At 56.7% G+C, this 22,827-nt stretch overlaps 1 protein-coding gene across 7 annotated transcripts in view; it reads right to left on the bottom strand.

The window, feature by feature from the left end:
* Positions 1 to 219: 219 nt before the first annotated feature.
* The window catches only part of CDH23 (cadherin related 23), a 395,942-nt gene continuing 373,334 nt past the window's right edge, over positions 220 to 22,827 (bottom strand). For 5 of the 7 annotated variants that reach the window (XM_032840961.1, XM_032840951.1, XM_032840990.1 and 2 more), the window contains 24 exons: positions 22,200 to 22,325; positions 21,253 to 21,456; positions 19,091 to 19,549; positions 15,762 to 15,878; positions 14,389 to 14,613; positions 13,643 to 13,812; positions 13,284 to 13,421; positions 12,204 to 12,323; positions 10,657 to 10,834; positions 10,290 to 10,501; positions 8,464 to 8,655; positions 8,094 to 8,207; positions 7,388 to 7,517; positions 7,030 to 7,281; positions 6,789 to 6,950; positions 5,044 to 5,300; positions 4,656 to 4,753; positions 4,132 to 4,252; positions 3,975 to 4,054; positions 3,819 to 3,859; positions 3,599 to 3,704; positions 3,008 to 3,137; positions 2,692 to 2,814; positions 220 to 1,317 (listed from right to left, as the gene is read on the bottom strand). In XM_032840961.1, the coding sequence (XP_032696852.1) occupies positions 991 to 1,317; positions 2,692 to 2,814; positions 3,008 to 3,137; positions 3,599 to 3,704; positions 3,819 to 3,859; positions 3,975 to 4,054; positions 4,132 to 4,252; positions 4,656 to 4,753; positions 5,044 to 5,300; positions 6,789 to 6,950; positions 7,030 to 7,281; positions 7,388 to 7,517; positions 8,094 to 8,207; positions 8,464 to 8,655; positions 10,290 to 10,501; positions 10,657 to 10,834; positions 12,204 to 12,323; positions 13,284 to 13,421; positions 13,643 to 13,812; positions 14,389 to 14,613; positions 15,762 to 15,878; positions 19,091 to 19,549; positions 21,253 to 21,456; positions 22,200 to 22,325 (4,082 nt within the window). In that variant the 3' untranslated portion in view covers positions 220 to 990. Of the gene's footprint in view, positions 1,318 to 2,169; positions 2,275 to 2,691; positions 2,815 to 3,007; positions 3,138 to 3,598; positions 3,705 to 3,818; positions 3,860 to 3,974; positions 4,055 to 4,131; positions 4,253 to 4,655; positions 4,754 to 5,043; positions 5,301 to 6,788; positions 6,951 to 7,029; positions 7,282 to 7,387; positions 7,518 to 8,093; positions 8,208 to 8,463; positions 8,656 to 10,289; positions 10,502 to 10,656; positions 10,835 to 12,203; positions 12,324 to 13,283; positions 13,422 to 13,642; positions 13,813 to 14,388; positions 14,614 to 15,761; positions 15,879 to 16,837; positions 17,122 to 19,090; positions 19,550 to 21,252; positions 21,457 to 22,199; positions 22,326 to 22,827 lie in introns of those variants that run through there. The other 2 variants (XM_032841007.1, XM_032840999.1) reach the window with 2 other exon arrangements.

The raw sequence follows: 22,827 nt of genomic DNA on the forward strand, positions 1-22,827 counted from the left end.
CCTGAGCCTGAGTGCTTTCGTAACACTTAGCCAGCGTTTGGGTTCTGAGCGCTCCAGGGCCACGGGTGTGTGGGTGTCCAGCGGCCTTCTGGCCCTTCTTGGCCACAGAAAGCAAGCAGAGTGGGCAGAGAATCCCACCAGGCTCCTCTCTGATGGGCCAGGCCCCCCCCCCTCCCCCCAGGCCAACCCCAAGGGTAGTTTACCAGAGCCACAATTGTCCAACCTTGTGAGTTGCCTTTCTTATTTAAAATGCAGACCATTCCAGAAACGTTCAGTGAGTACCAAACAAAATCAAGGGGAAAATGTTGAGGGAATAACTTAATTTAAAAAAGGAATACACACAAACACTCTACATTCAGAACCAAAGGGAATACCAGTCCTTTCTCTTTATGAGATGGGCGCATTTGGGAAGCCTGTGGAATGTAGAGAACGCAGTTCGTGGATGTTGGTCATGTCCATGTAGGGAGGCAGGAATCACTCACGGCTCCTGGCTGGATGTCCAGCCAGAGATGTGCTAGAAATGCACTGGGACGTGCACTGCAGTCAGGGAGTCAAGGCCAGGTGGGGTATGCCAGTTCTGGGTCTCCCTCCCCTGGTGCTGGAAGTGGGGGAGGGGTTTGGGGTGGGGACAGTGGATAGGGATGTGGGGAGGGGAGGGGAGAGAGGGCTGCTTGGCCTCTTAGAGTTCAGCTTGGGCTGAGTTTGTTCTCAGACTCCTGGGCCCCCAGTGACCCTCCTTACCTTGTCCTTAGACGCTTATCATTTTTTGTTTGGTTTTCTTAAAAAAATAACAAATTTTATGAAGGTAGAGGTCAGGTGCTGAATGGGCGTCTGGCAGAAGTGGAATGTGAGCCGCTGGAGCGGGCTCCCCCAGGCCCTGGTGAGATGGTGCAGCCCCCGCAGGCCTGGGGAGGGGTCTGCACTGTGGTCCTGCCCCGCCCTGCCCTGGGAGGGATGGGAGACACCAGTGAGATCCCCCCGGCTGTCTGGTCATAGCTCTGTGATCTCCAGGGGGCTCTCGAGGATCACATCCCGAAGCTTGTGCAGGGGCGTGGATTTGGCCGACTCCGTGCGGGCGTTGTGCTCAAAGGCGCTAGCCTCTGTGGCTGTCAGGGTCTCCAGCGAGCGACCCAGGCCCTTCTGGTCGTCCTCGGGCAGGCTGTTGAGGTCCGTGGCCAGCAGTGTGCCGGTGCTGCCGTGCACCACGTGGATGCCGTCGGGGCCCTTGAGCTCTGTCGGCAGCTTGTGGCGGAAGCGCAGGCTGCCCTGGCCGGGGCTGCGTTCCCCTGGCTCTTCCTCCAGCTCGGTCTGGATCAGCTGCAAGAGGCCAGGATCCCCCAATGGCTCTGGGACTCAAGCCACTCCACGCTCAAGGCCATGCTCAAGGGCTGAGCAGGTGAATGGCCCCCGAGTCCTGAACCTGCTCTGTCCCTATTTCCTCCCTATTGCACACAGGTAGCTGCAAGGAACTCGGGGTTCACACGTCAGTAGGCCTGTCAGCTGATGACTGTTTCTCAAACTGGGTACACCACGGACACTTAGGGTGCTGTAGCCGAGTTCTTAGCATGTGGGTTTCCCACGAGAATCATGAATTTTGTTTCATGATCTATAAAGATCCTACGAAGCAGTTTTTGTATCTGGATGTTACCCAGGTGTCCTCCCAACAGGATCCACTCTGGCCAGGTAGGGAGTGTCGATAGGGGAAGTTGGAAAGGGGGATAGGATTCAGTGGAAACTCGACACGGGGCACTTTTGTCCCATGTGGATCTGTTTGCTCTGGCCTATTCCATTTGGGAACTGTTGGCCCAATGGGAAATCTGGGTTTTTAAATAAAGTCTGAATTTTTAAAGTGTTGACATTACTGCAGGCAAACAACACTATATAGACCCATCTGACCGTGAGCAGTTCCCTGTAGGACATTACTCTTTCAGGGCATCTTCTGGGGCTCCGTAAGTCGAAGAAACACTCCGCAGCACCCACCCTGGGAAAGCCCACTGAGAAACCCAGAAAGTCGACTTCCTGGACCCCACCCATTGCTGTCTTGCTCTGGCTGCTGAACTCCACAGAGACTCTGAGAAGGATGAGCGTGGCCCGGGGAAGGGAGGGAGGGAAGAAATGAGCACCCCCAGCGCTGGGGCACAGCACACAGTTCCGGGCCGGCCCGGCTACCTCAGAGATGGAGGAGTGGCAGGAGGAGGCTTTTTGCACCATCCGCTGTGCAAAGAGCTTTTTGAGCCGCAGGTAATCCTCCAGGACCACCTTGAGCAGCGAGCCCTGGGGGAGGGAGAGGGTTAACCCCCCACCAAGGCCTCCCCATTCCCCCACCCGCCACAGCCCTCACTCCCGTAACCCTGATGAGGGTGATGGAAGGTGCTAGTAGTTGGGTGCACAGGCAGCTGATCTAAGGGTAGAGGATTGGGAGCAGAGCCTGGTGAGAGTGACCAGCTGGAACCTGTGTGGGCTGCTGCAGGCTGGAGCAGTTCCCCATCAGCCCCATGCCTGGGCCCCCCTTTCTGTGCTGTCATTCTCGCTCAGTAGAGGGCAGATCTAGCTGAGCCTAGAGGTGGAAAAAGTTGTTTCCCAGGATCCTACCCCATCCCTCTATCCTCTGGAGCTGGTCCCAGCGCCGCCAGAGGTCTGCGTGCGGGGCTGTGTGGGGGTGTGGTGCAGGAGCCTGCACGGAGGACTCACCTTGATGGGCCCCTCCCGGATGATCTGGCCCAGCTTGGCGATGTTGTCATACTCTTGGATGGCTGCGCGCAGGTACCGGTCGTCATCAGGCTTGACTGCTGCGGGTTCACGCCCAAACGTTCCCTGGGGAGAGAACACGAGCTGGAGCACAGCTGGGCTGTGTACACACACAGGGCAATGGATATGGCCCCCCGTACCCCCCGGAACCCAGCTCCTTGGCAAGCAGTGGCAAAGACCTGCTTTACCTCCATCCCATCCCTCACAGTCGTGCACCTGCCCTCGCCACCGCCCTGCCCCAGCTCCGGCCCTGGCTCACGTGGGTGCGGGTAGGGCTGTTCCACAGGTCTGCAATCTCACTCAGGTTCTCTGGCAGGTCGTCCTCACGCTCAGCCTGGGCAGCCAGCTCCAGGTTCCGGCAGAAAGGATCCAGCCACACGGGGTTGGCTCTGCACATGGGAGGGGGCGTGTGGAATGAGGAGGGACAGCCCGAGGGCACAGATGCCCTCGGAGCTTCACTGCTAACCCGACCCTTTTCCCTGGCCAGTCCAGGACTAGTGGGTCAGGGCCATGAGAAGCAGGCCCCTTGCCTCTGGTCCTCGGGGGTGTACCCTCCCACACTAGGATCCTACAAGAACCAGGACGATGTGTCAGTCTGGAGAAGCTTCGGTCCAGAGGCCTCATTCCGCACTTGGTAGCCACTCTGCACCTGTTCCCTGGCACTGGGAGCCCAGTTAGGGTGTAGATCCCAGCTCAGCAAGGGTGACTGGCCCACTAGGGGGCACCCCCACCCCAAGTTTTAGCTAGTCTTGTCCCTCGGAGCTTAAGGGGTGGTAGAGAACTTACTCCACCAGGGTCCTGGGTGGGCCTCCCCAAAGTACACCCTGAGGGCTCAGGGACCCCCACTTACCCATCAAAGGAATACTTGTTGGTGTTGGGCATGTCCATGATGTCAATGAAACCGCGGTTCCCTGTAGGGAGAAGTGCTGGGGCATGGAGGGAAGGGGTGCACCCTGCTGGGCCGGGGGAGCCCAGCCAACCTTGTGAGGCCTAGGCAGGCACTCTAGGCCCCTCAGGGCCCCTCCTACCCTCTTGGCTGCCCCCCCAACCCAATCACAGCCCTTTCTCACCTGCTGATCCAGCCACAATGGCTTTGAGCTTCCTCTTGTGTCTGGAGGGAAGCAGACAGAAGAGGGGCTAGTGAAGGAGGCTGGACAGGGCTGGCATCTCCCTGGCGGCCTCTGTGACTGTCCCAGGAGCAGGGAGGGGGGAGGGGGGGCACTCACACGGTCCTGTAGTACCAGTTCATGAGGATGAAGAGCATGGCCGCCAGGAAGAGGAGAATGGCCAAGACGATGATCGCCATCTGGGGAAACGGGGCCAGGCATGAGTGGGTGAGCGTGTCGAGGGCAGAGGAGCGGCGGGGCCGGGTGCCAGCACTACCTGCAGGGCAGACATGTCGTCGGGCAGGCGGACGGAGATGGCGGGCTGCACGTCCAGGACGTTGTAGTTCCGGAAGAGATTCCGCAGCTGCTCCTTGTTCTCGTCAATCATCTGGATCACCCTGCGTGAGGGGCGGGTGCCTCAGCTTCCCTCAGCCGGTCCTTCAGAGCCGGGGCCACGCAGAAAGGTCTGCGCTCTTGCCTCCCGACTCCCCGCCCCCACCACGCCTTGCAAGGTCAAACCGCAGCAGCTGGCAGAGCTCCGCGCCTTACAGAGTTCACGCCTCACCCAGGATCCTGCTTGCGCCTCACGGGCCGTGTCCTCCTCCCATTTTACAGATGGGGAGAGTCAGGCTCCGAGGGGTGGAGGATACCCCCAAACTATTCTCTGCCAGCCCTGCCCACCTCTTGGGGGGAGCCCCCACACAGCTGGCCTGATGGTATGATCTGCCTCCTTTGGGGGGTCCCCTCCCCAGCTCCAGGGCAGGGAGGTGGGCCGACGCTCTGAGCCCAGACCCCACCCACCGGTCCACGTCCAGGATGCGGTTGGTATCACGGTTCACCACGTGGATGAGCAGCTCTGTCTGTGCGAAGTTCACCCGACCCTTCTTGTCCACATGGAACTAGGCGAGAAGGGGCATCGTGGGCTGTGGCAGGGGAGGGGTGGGGATGGGGAGCCCCTCCTGGCCTGCCCTGCCAATAAACCCATCACGACCGAGTGCTCACCGAGGACCACACGTGGTGCCGGTCACTTCACTGCATGGGGCTGGGTGCTATTAGCCCCATTTTACAGGTGAGGATACTAAGGGCCAGAGACTCCCTTTCAGACCCCCTGGTCTCTCCGCGACGCCCTGTCCCTGTGGTCTTGTCCTCCTCCCCTCACCAGTAGACCCAGGGCGGCTCCATGGGTCACCTGCACGTCGTCCGTGTTGACGATGGCACCAGTGATGTTGGAGAGCAGGCGGATGAACTCCTCCTCAAAGCCTCGCACGCGGTCGGGGATCTCATTAATGACGATCTTGACCCGCTGGTCATCTCGCAGGATGTAGATGCCGATGATGGCTGTGTCATTGTGGCCTGCCAGGTCCCGGGCCACGATGTCCACCACAAAGTAGCCGGGGCTATAGGCCATGAAGAGGTCGAAGGTGCGCAGGATGCCGTCCACACTCCCTGCGGGAAGAGGCCACGGACAGGTGCAGCTCAGGGGCCACCCAGTCCCTGTGAGTCCCCTGTGGGGGGGTGAGGGCCAGAGGCATCTGGACACGAGGGGAAGAAGTGTCTCAGGCCGTAAGTGCCCACAGGGCCGGGGAGAGCACAGAGATGACCGAGGCCTGGGGACAGGTGAGCATGAGGGTTCATCTGAGGGAGCAGTGGCGGTGGCCTGGGCATGGCTGATTGTTCTCCTCAGAGAAGGCTGCCAGTGCTGCCAGAACTGGCACTTCTAGGGATTTCTAAGTTTCTACTTAAACCCTGCAAGTTCACACACAGCTGTGGGCTGCACTGACCTAAGGATAAGTTTGGGACTCTGGGGGACCAGGGAACATGTCCGAGCCTCCCACTGTCTCTCCCACATACATGCACTTCTGAATTCCACAGCCATACGAGAGAGATGACCAGAGGTGGTGCAGCAGTCTTCTTTCGGGAGACCATCGATGTGGGTTCAAGATCTGCCACATTCTAGCTGTGTTACTTTCAGCAAGCTGTGTATCCTCTCTGCCTTAATTTACTAAACTAAGAGCAGTACTAGATCAGAGGACAAAGGGATGGTGTCTGGTTGTGTGACTGGAGGAGTTGGCATGGGAATTAGGCTTCAGAGGATGGCTAGGGGGAGCATATCTGAAGGCAGAGGTGAAGGTCAAGGTGGTATTTCAGGAGGTGAAGACAAAGGGCAAAGGCCCATGGAGGGTGGTATAGAAGGAGCTGAAGGAGTGGTGAGGCGATCAGCTTGGGTGGGCACAGGGTCCTTCTAGGTGGTGGGGGGCTGTGGAAATCGGGAGGGGAACTGGAAGACATGAACGTTGAAAGGCAGGCAGATGAAGGAGTCTAGACTGATTCCTATAGGCAAGAGTGGGGAAGGGGTGAAGTCTAGAAGGAAGGTCATGGGACAACCACCAGGACACCACTTCTCGGACCTGTTCAAGAGGCTCAGCTGTCCACACAGGCAAATGCACAAGTCAGCACCATACATTCAGGTACATAGGTGCTCCCCAGGGCTTAGCACAATGCCTGACCCAAGGGAGGAAGAGGTGCACCAATGGGAAGACAGGTGGACGTATGGAGAGGAGGATGGCAAGGTGGATGGATGAGTGGACAGATGGGTAGATGAGTGGACAGATGGATGAGTGAGAGGAAGGATGGACAGATGCACGGGGGGGGGGCAGACTGACACATGGGTGGGTGGAAGGACGGATGGATAAGAAGATGTAGAGAAGGAAGGAAGGAGAAAGTGGGTGGGGAGTTGGAGAACTGGATCAGAGACTGGGAAGGTAGATGGAGGAAAGGATTAACAAGGGGCTGGCTGTGACGGTTAGGTGCGAGGTGAACAGAAGGCACATGGCTGGCTGGCCAGCCACTCATACCCTGTGGTGCCCACACAGACCCCATCTCCTCCAGACTACAGTCCATGCAGTGACAGAGGTCTTGGGTGGAGGCTCCTACCCATGGTGAAGACCTGGCCCACATCCTCAGAGTCGTTGGTGAGGGCCCGGAAGTAGTGGATGGCCAGGATGCTGTAGAAGACCAGGCTGTTGTTGCCAATGTCTGCATCCAGGGCCAGCACCTGGATCAACTCTGAGCCCACCTTGGCATCGGTGGCCACTCCTGTGGGACAGGGGCGGGCGGGTATAAGTGGCAGGGCAGGGGCAGCCCTGCAGCCCAGACCCAGGCCCCTCCCCGGCACCTGCGGTGTACTCGGCCTTGGTGAAGCGCGGGGGCTGGTCGTTGATGTCTTCTAGCACGACGCGCACCTCCTGCAAGGTGAGGTCACTGACCAGGTCGAGGGCCGGGGAGGGGCCCCGTGGTGGTGTCCAGCTGCGGTTGCTCGAGGCCTTCACGATGAAGGAGAAGACAGCTTCCCGCTCCCGGTCCAGGTCCCGTAGCACCAGCAGGCGCCCGTCTGGCCGGAGATGGAAGTTCTTCTCTTCATTGCCGGCTGGGGGCGGGGCCACAGCACAGGGTGAGGGGGTGGGGCTGGGGTGGGGCTTGGTGGGTGCATCTCCAGCTCCAGGGTCCATAGGGCAGAGCCCGACAAGCCCCACCTGCAATGAAGTAGTACACGATGGCATTGGGACCCTCGTCTGCGTCCACGGCGCCTGTCACGTTGCCCACGAGGGTGCCACGTGGGGAGTGCTCGGGCACAGTCAGCAACTGGTACTGGGGGCTGCCTTTCTGCAAGGGGAAGCGGGAGGTCACAGGAGGCCAAGGTCACTTGGGGTGAGCAGAACTTCTGGAACCTCAAGGAAGTATGGGCCGGGCCTGGCCTGTTCCGTGAGGCAGACCAACACCTGAGCTGATGTTTGAACAATGGGGCACGCTCATATACGTGTGCACGCACACACACTCCCGAACTCACACGGTCTCTGGGGAACCTCACATCCCACGTGCACACAAGAAAACCCCCCACCAAGTTGCACAGTCTGAGTCAGCAGGCGGGGCTCAGCCCCAGCTCTGTGAAGCAGACTGAATATTGGGTTTCCTGCATGCTTGCTCTTGGGTGTGCAATCAGGAGAGATCCCGCTGCACGAGTCTTGCCTGTTTGCTCTTCTCATTGCCAAGCAGCACCGTGAAGTAGCAGCTGCTCAATAAACACTTGTCCTGTGAGGTACGTGCACAGTTTCTGTGTGTGACCACACATGCACGGTACAGTGTGCACGGGAGAGTGGGAGCCTGTGTGCCCACAGGCAGGGGAGTCCCTGTGTGGGTGGCGGGTGTGGGGTGTGGGGTGGGGGTGGGGGGTCAGCTCACTGGAGGCCTCACAAAGAGAGGTTCGTTGTCATCGATGTCCTCCAGGGCCACCTGCAGCGGCTGCATGGTCTCGTACGGCACTGGCTGACCCAGGTCACTGGCTACCAGGATGAGCTGGGGGACAGAGGAACACAGTGTGTGTGGGGGGGTCACCCCCCCCCCCCCCCCCCCGGGGGCCAGCCCACCCCCCCGGGGGGGCCCCGTTTGTTGGGGGGGGGGGGGGAACCGGGTGTGGGGGGGGGGGCCCCCCCCCCCCCCCACCGCCGGGAGCCAGCTCACCACCCAGGCGGGCATTCTGTTCTAGGTGGGGAGAGGGCAGCCGTGTGCTGGGAGGAGAGCCCTGCCCTCAGCCCCGCCCCTCGCCCCTTACGCTGTACAGGGCCTGTTTCTCCCGGTCCAGGCGCTGAGCTGTCTGGATGAGGCCGCTGATGGGGTCAATGGTGAAGTACTCCCAGTCCCGGTTGCCGGCTGTCTTCAGGAAGCTGTAGCGCACGGCCCCATTGAGGCCCTCGTCCTTGTCTGTGGCATAGACCTCATATACATTGGAGCGCAGCGGGATCTCCTGCGGTGGGGGGTGGGAGGGTTTTGCAGGGAGGCTCCTGGGGCAGCCGAGAGAATCCCAGCTCCCAGGCCCCATGGGTGCTCTTGTTCTTTCTCCTCACTCAGCACAATGTCCTTGCCACTTTCCAGCAGGCTTAGGAAACGTCTGCCCACTTCGCTGGACTCTCCTGGAGTTTCAAGCACCTGCTAGAACATCCCTTTGCCCCACCCCCACTCCACTGCCTGTCAGTGGTCCTGCCTGGTCTCTATCCACCATGCTTCACACACACTCAGGGTTATTGCCTTTTCAGGGGCTTCCCCCATCCCTTGGATCCCACCGGGAGGCAGAGGGAGAATCCAAAGGCGGAGACCACAGCTACCTCTCTGTGCCTGGGTCTGTCTTGATCTGTTAACCCTAATCACAGGAGTGCTAGGAATCCCCAGACAACACCATCTACCTAATCGGGTACCTGAAAGCGAGGGACAGGCAGGTAGAAGGACATGGTGTTTAGAGACAATAGCAGCGGTCTAGTCTGTTACGAATTCACCGTGTGACTTGGGACATGCACGCTACCTCTCTGGGCCCCAGGCTCCTGATTCCCTTGAGTCTAAGATCTCAAGATCTGATGGCTATAAAATCCTGACCCATAATAAGGCTGCACAGGGCACAAGGAAAGAGCACATTTCTTGGATTTACTTGAAAAATTATCAGCTCGGCATGGTTCTCTGGATCTCACAGATCGGGGCAATCAGAGACTCCCAAGTGGCAGTTATACCTAATTAATGGCAATGCGATGACAGGGAGCATTACTTAACACCTGCTGGTTGTTTGCTCCCCAGTGGGCAGCACAAAGACGACCACTCCCTCACTGCCATGGGCACTGGAAAAAGTAACTCACAGGTATGGGCAAAGCGTCGTTTCCCAGTGCTCGGCCCTGGGGGCTATGTCTCCTGTGGGACCTCAAAGAGGGGACAGAGTGACAAGGACCTGATGTTGACGTTCTGAGAGGCGGAGGCATGCTGAAGTTCAGGGAATGGAGAACAAGTGGGAGATCCCCTGAGTAGAACAGCACTGAGCAGATGGGGCCTGGGTGCTGAGAGGAAGGAGGGACGGGGCAGGGAATAAAAGAGTGACCCCTGCCTTCACGAGGCAACTTAGAACAAAGGATGAAAGAAGGATTGGGGAATTCTAGAACGTCAGTCACTTCCCCCTTGTTTCTTATTTGGACGCCCAACCCCAATTCCTAGGCCTGGTATCAGCAGGAACAGCAGACAGACGGAAGGAACATGTGTGTTATTTTGAGACACAAATATGGGGGAAGTGGGTGTCCGGGGAGGCTGCCTTTTTTGGCAGACATCTAGGAGCAAGAGCGAGGGCATCTACCACTCTGAGTCCTGTTTTGCGGATGAGAAACCACTCCGAGAAGTCTCTTTCTCAAGGTCACAGTAGCAACGGGCAGACTTGGGCTCAGGGCCTCGTGCTGGCATAGCTCACACTACTCCCCACTCTTCAGGACTGCTCTGTGTGACACTGAGCAAATATGTCTTGCTTGCTGGCCTCAGTTTCCCCACCTTCCCAGTGGGGGCCTTTCACCCTTCCAGGTGTGACTGCGGGAGGGAGATGGTGGTGGGCAGGGGGCCCGGGGACAGCGGTACCTCTCTGATGTGGAGGACGGTGCCGTTTGGCGGGCGCACAAAGATGGGGCGGTTGTCATTGACGTCGATGACCTCCACCAGGAGCATGGTGGTGCCCCAGAGCGGGGGCTCTCCCCCATCTGTGGCCACCACTGTCAGGTTGAACCTCTCGTAGGACTGCAGTGGCCGCTTTGTCGTCACCAGACCTGAGTCCATGTCCACATGGAAGGCCTCTGGCAGGCAGGACGAGAGAGCCGCTGGGTCCGGCTCTGGCTGAGACGTCCCTCCTTCTCTTCCCTCCTCCTCCTCCTCCTGGCCTGGGGCTATGCACATGACCACCCACTCCTCCCATGAGCAAGGCATCATGGGTGGGGAGTGGGCTACTTACCCACGCCAGGGCCCTCGAGTGAGTAGGCCAGCTCCCCATTGGGGCCCTCGTCCTGGTCAGTGGCCATCATGGTGATGACCGAGGTGCCTGCCGGCTCGTTCTCGTACACGCTTGTGCTGAACTGGGGCTTGGAGAACTGTGGGCGGCAGTCATTGACGTCCAGCACCTGGATCACCACCTGTTGGCGGAGAGGGGATGTGGGGTCAAAGATCAGGAGCATACAGAGGGGCTGCTTCAGGAGACCCAGTCACATGGGAGCAAGCCAGGGCAGACGGTGCCTGCTACTGGAGTCCGACCTCAATCTGTACAACCCCCACCCCCACCCCAAGCCTCCTCCTGAGCTGTACACTGGGGACAGTAGTATCTCCTCTCTCAGGCCCACCCATGATGCACAGAGCCTGGCTTCAGTAACCGCTGTGCAGCTAGGCCTGTGGTGACCAGGTGTCAGTGTCCACGTCCTGAGGCAGGGAGCCCACCCCAACCCCTCCCACTCTGTCCTTTGCTCCTTCTCACCGTGACCCCTACATCTGCGTCTTCTCTCTCGATCGTAATGCGGGATTGTGATTCCTCCACTCCCCAAAGTTCCCTCTTGTCTGGCTTGGGAATCCGGCTTGGGACGGGCTCCCTTGGCTAACCCCACAGCCCAGGGTTGGCCCCCTGGACACCGCAGGCCGGAGGCTGTCTCTCCCCTGACTGCTGAGGCTCTGCCTGACCTGTGTCCCTTGAGAGTCCCTCACAGCAGTGATTTTAAGAACTCTGTCATGTGCACAAACCACCTTCCAACTCCTTGTCGCCCTGACACCACTGCCTGGGGCAGGAGGTGTCATATTTGCTGCTGCTGCCTCCCACCCCCTGCAGAGTGGACAGCCGAGGCTCGAGGCTTGGAGAGGTTACAGGCCACATGCACAGTGCTCCATTAGTGCGCTCATCCTCTGACTCCCAGTGCCGTGCTCTTCCCAGCACAGCAGTGTGACAGGGAGGGGATCCCGGTGTGTGAGTGCTCCTGCCCGCCCCCCCGCCCAACTGCTCACCAGCCCCCACCCTCCAGGACAGTTCTCCTTGGAGGCTTAGGCTATGGTGGGGAGAAATGGCAGAACTACGTACAGAAAGACCGGACTGGAGAAGGCCGGAACAGGGGAAGAAGGAAGGAGAAAGCAAGGCCTGGGATGGACAGAAGTGAGGAAAGAGCTTAGCAGATGGGCCTCAGGGCAACTGTGTTGAAGCTAGAGCTGGAATGGGAACGGGGCTGGATGCCCCATTAACGTTCTTTAAGAGACATAAAGATAATTGTGTCACAGTTACGTTTGGTTGCTGGGCTGTTTCTTTCGGGGGACACTGTGGGGGTGGGACATGTGGAGCCCCAGGCTAGGGTTACACTCCTTTTTGGCTCACCCAACTAAGCTCCTGCTGTCAGCTGCTGCGACCACGTCTCCGAGGGCCCGGGAGGCCCTGCTCCCGCCCTGCAGTGTCCTTTAAAGTAAAGGCTTTGCCTGCTGCCTCCACAATTCCAGTCCTTAGAGTCCCTGGTCCGGCCTAGTGGCCCTTACCTGAACCGAATTTTCTCGACGGTTGCTGGCTATATCCCCGGGGTTGTCTTTGGCCAAGGCCGTCAGAATATAGTGATCCTTCTTCTCCCGGTCCAGAGGAGACAGCACATAGATGTCACCCTAGGAAGGGGAGGGTGGAATCAGTTTCTTCATCAATCCGACTGGTAGTTACTGAGCACTCAGTCTACACCAGACATTGTTTTAGGCTCTGGAGACGCGGCACTGAACAGAAGAGACAATAGCCCCCGTCCCCACGGAGCTCGGGTTCTAGTGGCTCTGCGGGCCCCATGACTCCACTCCACCTGGAGATGGGATGGACAGGCTGCGCTGGTGCTGGCTACCTGGCCCGGTATAGAGCAGTCCTCTGTAAATATTTGCTGTTCACAGTGCCTGGCCAGAAGCATGACGGATCATTTGCACAGAGCACGGAGGACAGAATCTGGCTGACTGGGCCGAGTGCAGGGGGGTGTGGCCTGCGAGAGTCAGTAGGAGGGAAAGTCCAGTTCTGGCCCTGTCCCTGGGGAAGGTCCTGCCTAACCAGCCACCCCCAGGCTGCAGTGGTCTCTCCCTGGGCTAAAACACCAGCTTTGAACCAAGTCACAGTCATTTAAATCCCATCTTTTCTCTTGAGTTTCCGCTCTCCCACAGCGTGGGGGAGGCACTCATGGGGGTCGTCTTCCCTCCCCACGACCCCCACCCAACACTGATACAGGGCCATGTATACAGTAGGAGCTCAAACGCTGTGCCCACTTTCTGCAGAGCTTCCTCTACCTCTCTTTTAATGGTTTCCAAAAGCAGTCTCCTGGACTCGAGTCAAGTGTTCTAGTCTGGTGGGGACACCGCTCAGAATTTTTTTTTGTCCCACAAAGGCTAGTTTCAAAAGACTGTGGCCACAGGGACAGAAGGGCCACAGTCTGCCGGATGTCTGGGACTTGTGCCGAGCCTGCTGACTTGGTGAAAAAGCCTCTGAGACCACAGACGTCCCGAAGGCAGGACCCAGAAACTGGGACGATGGTGATACTTGTGGCGGCTTCTCAGCCTCTGCCCGGGCTCTTCCCAGCGCCCGGTGTGCCTGCTTACCGTGGTGGGGTTGATGGCAAACTTGCCCTCTCCATCCCCGAGGCTGTACTCAATGAGGGCAAAGTTGCCCGAGTCGGCATCTGTGGCGGTGACAGTCAGGATGACTGTGCCCACGGGCACATCCTCGAAGACCGCTTCCTGGAGCCCAGGGGGCAGGGAGAGAGAGAGGGCTCGGGTTAGGCCTAGCGTCTATGCCCCTGCCCTGAAAACTCACCAGGTACACAGCCTGGGGCACCGAGCCGCTCATGGGGCGGTCATACCCACAGGGCGCAGAGGACGGCCGTGTGGGGGTGGAAGCTGCCCAAAGGGCCCAAGACCTGGGCACGGGTCCTGACACAACCTGCTGCCCGGCTGCCCACCTGGTAGGAAGACTGGTCAAAGACGGGGTTGTTGTCATTGATGTCCACGATCTCCAGGTAGACGGGGATCTCAGCAGCGCGGGGTGGAGACCCATTGTCTGAGGCCCTCACCGTGAAGTTGAGCCACTGTACTTCCTCATAGTCCACTGTCTGGTTGGCAATGACTTTCCCTAAGAAACAGAGGCACCCGCTGCCTGTGTGGCCACTCTGCACTCACGGAATCTCTCCAAAGTATAAAGAGAAGGATCTGGAACTCTGAGGGGCAGGGGTGGTCCCTGGAAGAAGGAGGTGGCCCAGCAGCACCAACTAGGGGGAGGCAGGCCAAAGGCCGCATAGTAACTGGTACCGGCTATTCCCCTCACGGGAGGGGTGAGAAAGCTTTTCACAAGTCGAAGGGATAGGTACCGACTAGCCCAGGACCTCCTCTGAGAGCTTCTTCTCTTGGCCTTCTCGCTCCCCAAGTGAGACTCCTAGTGGAAGTCCAGGTGGCAGAGGCACTGGTGGAGTATCCAAGGGGTCCAGCAGACCTCAGACGGGGCCTCTACCCCACCTGGGACTAGGTACTCTCCTTTCCTACAGTTTGGGCATCTGGGAGTGATGGGAATGCTGGCCATACTGGATCTGGCCCAGCCCACTGAGGGACTAGGGTGCGGCCCCCACTGGAGGGCGACAATGGGCCAGGGTCCCCTGTGGAGGCTGAGCAGGAGCATGTCCCCCAACCCTCTTCTGGAAGACTTCACACCCACCTGCGGAGGAGTCCTCCAGCCGGACATAGCCTGGGGGCATCAGGTCCAGCAGCGTGTATGTGATCAGCCCATTGAGGCCCTTGTCCGGGTCCACAGCAGCCACAGCGATGAGCGTGGTTCCTGGGGTGGCCCCCTCCAGGACCCGCTCCGTGTAGCAGGTGATCCCGAAGGGCTTGAACTGGGGCGTGTTGTCATTGACATCCAGGATGTTGACTGTCAGCTTGGCTGGGGCAGAAGCAGGGGTGAAGGTGATATGTGGGACACCAGTGTGGCTAGGCCTGGCCTTGCTAAGTGTCGGTCAAGCCCAGACAGGGTTGTGGCCTTTCACTGCCCTCCTGGGACTCCCTGAAGCTCTACCCAGCCCTTGTGTGGTGGCACGTGACCCTTTCCCCTGCTCTGGTGGCTGGCTCTTCCATGGGGGAAGGGGTTTGGGTTCCACCAACTGGCTAAGTGAACTCGGCGGACCCCAGCCCTAACTGTGCCTCAGTTTTCCAACCCATCCAACGAGGTAGGGCTGTGATGGTCTAAGGGTCGAAGACCCTGTCCATGATTCAGCCTTCTACTTCTACTCCTGTCTGAGGTGTCCCCTCGAGGTAACCCTCCCGGGGCCTTGACCTCTGAGCAGGCCACATGTAGGCAGTGACAGGGTCTGTTCTTCCTTTCTTAAAACTTGGGCCTCTGGCCTGTAAAGATAAGCAGCCAATACCTGCCAGGCCTATCTCCCCATCCCAGCGGCTGTCCGTGCCCTCGAGGCCAGAGGTGACTTGAGGCCATGCTATCACTCCATCCTCCCGCTTCCTGTTCTGCCCACACAAAATCCACTCCTTCAGCAGCCCCTCCTGGTCATGCCTCAGGCTGCAGACAGGGCGGCGGCCGGTGCCGCTCTCTGCTCTGGTGCCTGTACCCTCTACAGTGGTGTCTTGGCCTCCACGGACACTCACATTTCCTCGCGCTTTCCTTCCTCTGGGCTATATGTTCTGAGGTTCCTGTCACATGTGCCCACCACACCCTCCTCACTGACTCTGACGATGGGGCTCTGGCTGGAGTCTCTGTTGGCTGATCGGTTTCTCAGTGCCCACCCAGCCTCTATCAAGCCTCCTTTCCACTCTGAGCCTTTGGGTTCAAGACCACACACAGTTCTGGGCTTTGGATCCCCCACCATTGAGCTCTCACAACTGGGACGTGGGGCCACCCTGAGCCTCCCTGTGGTGGCCACCTTTCATAACCTTTGTGTAGCCTGACAATTGTCAGCCCCTGTGGGGAGCAGGTCCTGCTGCCCCCTCCCTGGGGTCAGACCTGTGTGTGTTCCCAGCTGCTGCCCCTGCCATGATGGGCTCAGAGTAGCCTGTGGCAGGTGCCTGAGGGAGCCTTACCATTTGGCATGCTGACAGAACGCTCTGGTAGATCACTGGCATTGTCAATCACTGAGAGAGTGACCTCATAGGTGGCAACCAGCTCCCGGTTCAGCGGGGACTTCACCATTACAGACCCTGTAGACCAGACTAGGTTCAGTGTGAGGGGAACTCCATAACATCTGGGCCTCCCAGGGGTTCTCCTGTCTAGCTCCTCCAAACCACACCAAGAGCAATGATCCCCAGTAGAATGGGGACTTGGCAGTGACATCTTGGGCTGGGATGAGACCACAGCCACCTGCATGCTGGGGACACCACATTTTGCCCCTCACTCCCTGCTTACTACCCAGGGGAACTTGGGGAAATTATTTAATATCTCTGCACCTGTTTCCTCATTTATAAAATGAGGATAATTACAGTCTCTACTGCACAGAGCTGTTCTGAGGATTATAACCATAAAATGAGTTTACATTGGTGAAGGGTTTAGAACGGTGCTTGACACACAGTGCCACGTAATTGCTTGTTTCCAGAATGCTTACATTCTACAACAACGTGCGTATACTGACACTACTGAACCATATGCTTAAATAGGGCTACTGTGGTAAATTTTATGTCGTGTTCATTTTATTGCAATTTCAGCAATGCTTGTATTCTAGGGAGACTGAGTTTAAAAGGTCAAGGCAGCTAGAAATGCCTGAGGGTGTTCTCTGGAAAGGACCGTGGTGAGACAGGCCGGATAGTCAGGCCTAGCTCTTTGTCTTGATTACGTGGGACATGACAGGGCTTGACTGTGGGAAAGGAGCACCGTTCTGTATTAAGGCTGGCAAGCTGTCTCCATTTCTCCTGCCCCCACTCCCTCTGCCAGCCCCCGAATCACAGAGGAACTCTTGAGTGGCTTGGGCTTGAACTGGGCAGACCTAGTTGGCCAATCTCAGGGTTGGCTCTGTTGGAGGGCCTGGTGGCCTGACCCCTAGGTGAAACTTTCTCTCTCCAGCTTCCTCGTAGGCAGTGTGGCCTCTGGGGTTCCCTACCCCCTTGGCAGATCCCCTGCTGGGCTTCTGTCTTCCTTGGTCCCCAGCCAAGGGGCAGTCACTTACCCTGGGCCGCTGCCTCCTCCTCCTCCTCCTCTTCCTACTCTCGCTCCCCGTCCCCGAGGTTGGGGAGCGAGGATGGGGAGAGGGTGGCTGCATTCAGTCTGCAAAGGCTGGGCCACGGCCTTGGCCTGGGCCCCACAGGACAGGAAGGGTGGTAGGGGTGTGGTATGGAGGAAGGCGATGGGGTGAAGCAGAGATGAGGTGGGAAGTGACAGAGAAACAGAGCTCAAACCTGCAGGCCTGCCAGCCAGGAGGAAGAGAGAAGAGGGTTAACATCAGTTAGTTCAGGGTGCAGAGGGGATGGAGCAGAGCAGGGCGTGGGGGACAGTAGGGTGCAGAGCAGAACAGGGCAGGAGGTTTGAGAGGGAAGGGAGTGGAAGGGAAGGGGGTGGGTAGGAAGCCAGGGGAGCAAGTGGGAACCCCATTGGATAGGAGCACTCAGGGAGCTGAGGCTCTGGCAAGAAGAAAGGGGAGGAAAGGTAAGCAAGGGAGGTAGAGAAAACATGAGGAAGAGGGGGCAGAGAAGACACTGGAAAGAAAAATGGAGAGAAGAGAGTCAGTTGGAGGGAGGGAGAACAGAGAAGAGGGAAGTGGTAGAGGCGTCTGTAGAGCATTAAGTGGGGCGGGGCACAGGGCAGCTTTCCATGGTCCTGACCAGCCACTGTGGCAGGAATTCTGCGCACCCAGGCCATGGCCAAGCCATCTACATTCTTCCAGTGCTCCTGGTTTTCCTGTCTTCTTTCTTCCTCTGGGCCTCAGATGCTTATTGAGTGAATCATACTCTAGATCCAAAGGTTTACTGCTCCCTGTGGTCGTTAGTACCACTTTGGTTTTATGTGTCTATTCCCTTTTATTCCCATACTCCTCTCCCCTCTGCTCCCCTCAGTCAATCACTGTAATGGACAGAAGAGTATTTCTCATTTGGAAGTATTCCTGAAAACCATGTACTGTTTCTTGTGTGTGTATTTTATGTTTACACAAAATGGGATTGTGATATATATGTATTTCTTATTTCTTCTATTTCTTATTTCTTCTTCTCCTCCTTCTCCTTTCTCTTCCCTCCTCCTCCCCCTCCCCCTCTCCCTCCTCCTCTTCTTCTTTTTCTTCTACTTCTATATATTTCAGATTCGTCTCATTCTTATTCTTTCAGTAAGTACTTATTCCTAAGGTCTACCCACATTTCTCTGTGAATCTCGTCTATTGCTTCTGACTGCTGCATAGTATTCATGGCGTACGCCCACCATGTCTTACCCTCCAATCTGCTAGGGATGGATGCCCAGGTGGCCTCCAACACCCACCACCAATAACATGGCAGGTAATGTGGCATACAGTCCCGTTACTGACCTGAGAATGTCCTTGGGACATACACCCAGGAGAAGAACTGTGGAATGATGGGGTATGAATGTCCTTTGTGCTATATTGCTGTCTGGATGGTGGAAGCAGTCTAATCTCTTACTGCAGTGTATGAGCATTCTGATGTCCCCACATTGTCACCAATACTCAGTACTGTCTCGCATCTTAATAGCTGCTAATTACATATAGAAAATTGATATCTCATTGCTACTTTACTATGCATTTTTCTGAATAACAATGATTTTCAGAATTTTGTCACAGCCGTCTTAGTTTTTCTGTCACTCTTTTGGGCCTTTCAAGGAGGAGACCTGTAGGGGTCCCACATCCCCTTCTTAACTCCCTGGAGTAGTAAAAACATGAAACTTTTGGGGAAATGGTAGAACCATCAACATTGCGATAAGCTGCACAGATCATGAAAGATAAGCCACAGTTGTTTCTTTTGTGCTCGCATAAGCAAATCCTCAGGGGCATATATAAAATTTCCAGATGACTTAAATGACTAGCATATGTATAAAGAAAGCGTCCAACTACCTGGTTATTAAAGAGATACATATAAAAATAAGCTACCATCTTCCTAGACAATTACAGACATGAAAGCTTTACAATATTTAGTTCTGGCAGGAGTGGGTGAGGTGGGTGTTCTCGTGGAACACGGGCAGAGGGAGGCAGTCTGAAGGAGAGATGGAGCTGACACGAGGAGAAGCAGGAGGAGAGAGGGAAGGAGCCAGGGAAGAGAGGGACAAGAGAGGGAGCACTGTGGCACTGGGGGTGGGGGAAGAGAGCAGGAGGAGGAGCAGCTGAGGGAAGGGGAGGAACAGAAAGAAGGATCAGGAAGAAAGCAGAGGGCAAGGAGACCGGAGCAGGGAGTCAGGAGCGGGGTGGGAGGGGAGCTGGCCCTTGTACCTGTGTTGATATTCACAGCAAAGGCATCCTCCTGGTTGGGAACCAGGCGGTCAGTGTCGTCCTTGGCCACGATGCCGATGATGTGGTACTCTAGCTTTGGGTTGAGGTCACGGTCAATGGCGGTGACGTTGGCGATGACGGTGCCTGGCTCGGCCGACTCCAGCACGCTCACCGTCTGGATAGGGTTGAGGAACTCGGGGCGGGAGTCATTGATGTCGTCAATAAGGATGGTGATGATAGCTGTGCCTGAGAGAGGGACGGTGCCCCTGTCGGTGGCCACCACCGCCAGCCTGTAGGATTCCTGCTCCTCCCTGTCGATGGTGGCACTGGCGACACGGATGACCCCAGTGACTGGGTGGATGAGGAAGCGGTCCTGAGCTCCAGCTTCTATTCGGTAGATCAGCTCCCCATTGAGGCCACTGTCCCTGTCCGTGGCTGTGACCTGAAGGACTGAGAATCCTGTGGGAGTGGGAATGGGGAGTGGCTGAGCACAGTGGTCTCTTCCGAAAACCTTAGACTGGGATGCATTTGTTGATGGTTCCCAAGGGTCCCATTGTGCCAGTCTTGCCTGTGGTTATCTTTTATAAAATTTACATGTTTGATGCTTCGTAGATAACTCTCATTTTGTCTCACATTTTGGGACTATTTGAGAGATTGAAAAATCTTTAATAATTTAACGATTAGTAATATCTTCTGCATATTGTCTGCTTTTGACCTTTGTCCACTTATCTTTCAATTTATGCAAATTATATAATTATGATAATTGGTGACAGATATCTTTTTCTCAATTTGTTTATCAGTTGCTATTGTTTGGTGTAAAGAAATATGACTTAGGGGGGTGCCTGGGTGGCTCATTCATTAAGTATCTGCCTTCGGCTCAGGTCATGATCCCAGGGTCCTGGGATCGAGCCCCACATCAGGCTCCCTGCTCGGCGGGAAGCCTGCTTCTCTCTCTCCCATTTCCCCTGCTTGTGTTCCCTCTCTCGTTGTGTCTCTGTGTCAAATAAACAAATAAAATCTTAAAAAAAAAAAAAAGAAATTTGACTTAGTATGCACCAAAATTTTTCCTTTTTTGGGTTCTCTTTCTCATATGCTTAGAACCTCTATCAGAAATCAAAGAAATAATTCAACTAAAGTTTCTTCTTTTGTTTGTAAATGTTTCCATTCTTTTGTATTTTCTCTAGACCCTCTATAGGTTTCATTTTGGTGCCTGATATGGGGTGACAATCTGCACCAGATATGAATAGATATTTTGCACATTAAGTAATTAGTTTTCACAACTGATTTCATTTTTTCCTTAAAAAAAAAAAAAAAGGTTTTAAGTAATCTCCACGCCTAATGTGGGGCTCAGACTCACAAGCCCGAAAACAAGAGTCCGGGCTCCACTGAGCCGGCCAGGCCCCCTTGACTGTTTCCTTACTCACATGATACTACTTTCATTACTTTTCCAGTATCTGTTTCTGGGTTACTTTGTCCCAGAGTCTTGTGCTCAGATCTTATGGTCTGTAAACCCTGTAGTTCTGTAACATGCTATCATATCTGGTAAGGCAACGCTGCCTTATTTATACTTCCGTCTCAAAGTGTTATTACTCTTCCAGCTGACCTTTAGAATCAAATATACCCTCCAAGTCATATTTGATGTTGATGGGAATCACATTCATCTGATTTTGACTTTAAAACCGTCCTTCCCAGGTGCCTGGGTGGCTCAGTGGGTTAAGCTTCTACTTTCAGCTCAGGTCATGATCTCAGGGTCCTGGGATCGAGCCCCACATCGGACTCTGCTCGGCAGGGAGCCTAGGGAGCCTGCTTCCCCTTCTCTCTCTGTGCCTGCCTCTCTGCCTCCTTGTGACCTCTCTCTGTCAAATAAATAAATACAATCTTAAAAAAAAAACAAAAAACAAAAAAAAAAACCCGTCCTTCCCTCTAGGGATGTAGATGGAACATTTCTTAATAATCTCATTTTCCAGACAAACACTGTGGATCAGAGCAGGGAGGTGAGGGCTGCCTGGTTTTTCTGACTCCCTCTCCAGTGCTCTCTCTGGCTGCCCTACTGCCCTTGTTTTTCCCTGCTGGGTGAATTCTGCCTCTACCCTGTGAGGTTCCAATCCCTGTGGACCAGCAAGCAGCTCCTGCTGGGGGCTGGGGGCGTGGGGCCTGCTTACCTGGTGGGCAGTTTTCTAGCAGGTGGACTGTGAGGGCGGGAGGGCTGAACGTGGGCCAGTTGTCATTGTCATCCAGGATGGTGACCAGCAGGTCGGCTGTGCCATTGAGCAGCCCAATGTCCTCAGCCAGCAGGAGCAGCTCCAGGACCGGGGGTGAGAAGGCCTCCCGGTCAATGAGGACACCTGACCTCACTGTCACCACGCCTGGCACCCAGCACCGCCAGCCGGGGAGACACAAAGGAAAAGGGGGTACAGTGGGGAGACGGAGCAAGAGCCAGATAGGATGGGATAGAGAGAGAGAGAAAGGGGAGTGAAAGGGGAAAAAAGACGAAAGAGGAGCAGGGAAGACAACATAGTGACTTTCTTCCCCAAAGGCTCAACAAACAGTGTTCAGGGAAGGCCCCCCGCGGCCAGTTTCCTGCAATTATCCTGTCCCCGGGTACCCTCTGCAGTGCTCCAGAGTCTTGCCTAGGATGAGGGACCCAGGGAGGAGCACTGGCCTGCTCGCCAGCATACCTCTCCCTGTTGTCACCGGTCACCAAGCTGGCCTCCTATCCAGGACCAGACTGATGGGACACAGTCTTTGGGGAACTTTGGACGTGGTCTGAGGACAGACCTTTGGCCACTTCTGGTGGGCTAGGGCCCTGAGCCTCTTCCCCTGGGCACAGGAAGGTGGAGGGAGTGGGTTTGGGGGTTCACTGCCTCGGCTGAGAGCTTATGCACCAGCAGGTCCCTTGGTTTGGCTCCGAGCCTCCTGTGGCTCCTCCTGCTCTGCCCCATAGGCTTAGTCCAGCTGCAAAGTGGGGCTTGTGAGGAGTGGGGTCCCCCTGGAGGGCCTGGATTTAGTGCCAAGGAGGGAGGCCCTGGGTCTGGTGGATGGCCACTGCCACCCCAGCGGGAAGCCCTGCTGCCAGGCTGGGAGCGCTGGGACGGCACAGAGGCCTCACCAGAGCTGTTGTCGATGTCGAAGAGGCCACTCTGGGAGCCCAGCAGCTTGTAGGTCACCACGGCGTAGATGTCCAGGTCCGCGTCCAGGGCCAGAATGGGCCCGTTGAGCACCGCGAGGGGGGTCCCTGGGCCAGGGGGAGAGGGGTCACTGTGGGGCCAAGCTGGCCCCCACCCACCCCTCCCCCACCCTGGCCCCAGTGAGCCATGGCTGACGATGGATGAGAGGGAGGGAGGTGAGGTGGACGGGGTGGGGGAGCCCTGGGCCAGGCTGCGGCAGCCTTGGCAGACTGACGCAGATGCCTGGGGAGCAGCCTCAAAGCCCTGCTGGGGAGAAAACACAACAGCGGTGAGCAAGCCCCTCGGGGCGCCGGGAGTGCGCCTGCCTTCCCAGCAGCCTTTGAGGGTCACTCCATGGGAGGGTTGGGGCTCCCTGAGCGTGTGGGCCCTGTCTAGCTATGCATGACCAGCCCAGGTTGTCCACATGGGTTCCAGATGCTCTTTACAGGGGTCTGGCTGCACCCGGCTAGGAATACCCGGCCCCTGCCTGTGTGTGGGACTGCACGTGCACGGTCACAAGCACATGGGCGGTGAGGAGCACGCGCATGGTCATGAGCACGTGCACGGTCA

Source organism: Lontra canadensis, unplaced genomic scaffold (assembly GCF_010015895.1).
Source record: "Lontra canadensis isolate GAN:19392208 unplaced genomic scaffold, GSC_riverotter_1.0 scaffold3, whole genome shotgun sequence".
In the NCBI taxonomy this organism is placed as follows: domain Eukaryota; kingdom Metazoa; phylum Chordata; class Mammalia; order Carnivora; family Mustelidae; genus Lontra; species Lontra canadensis.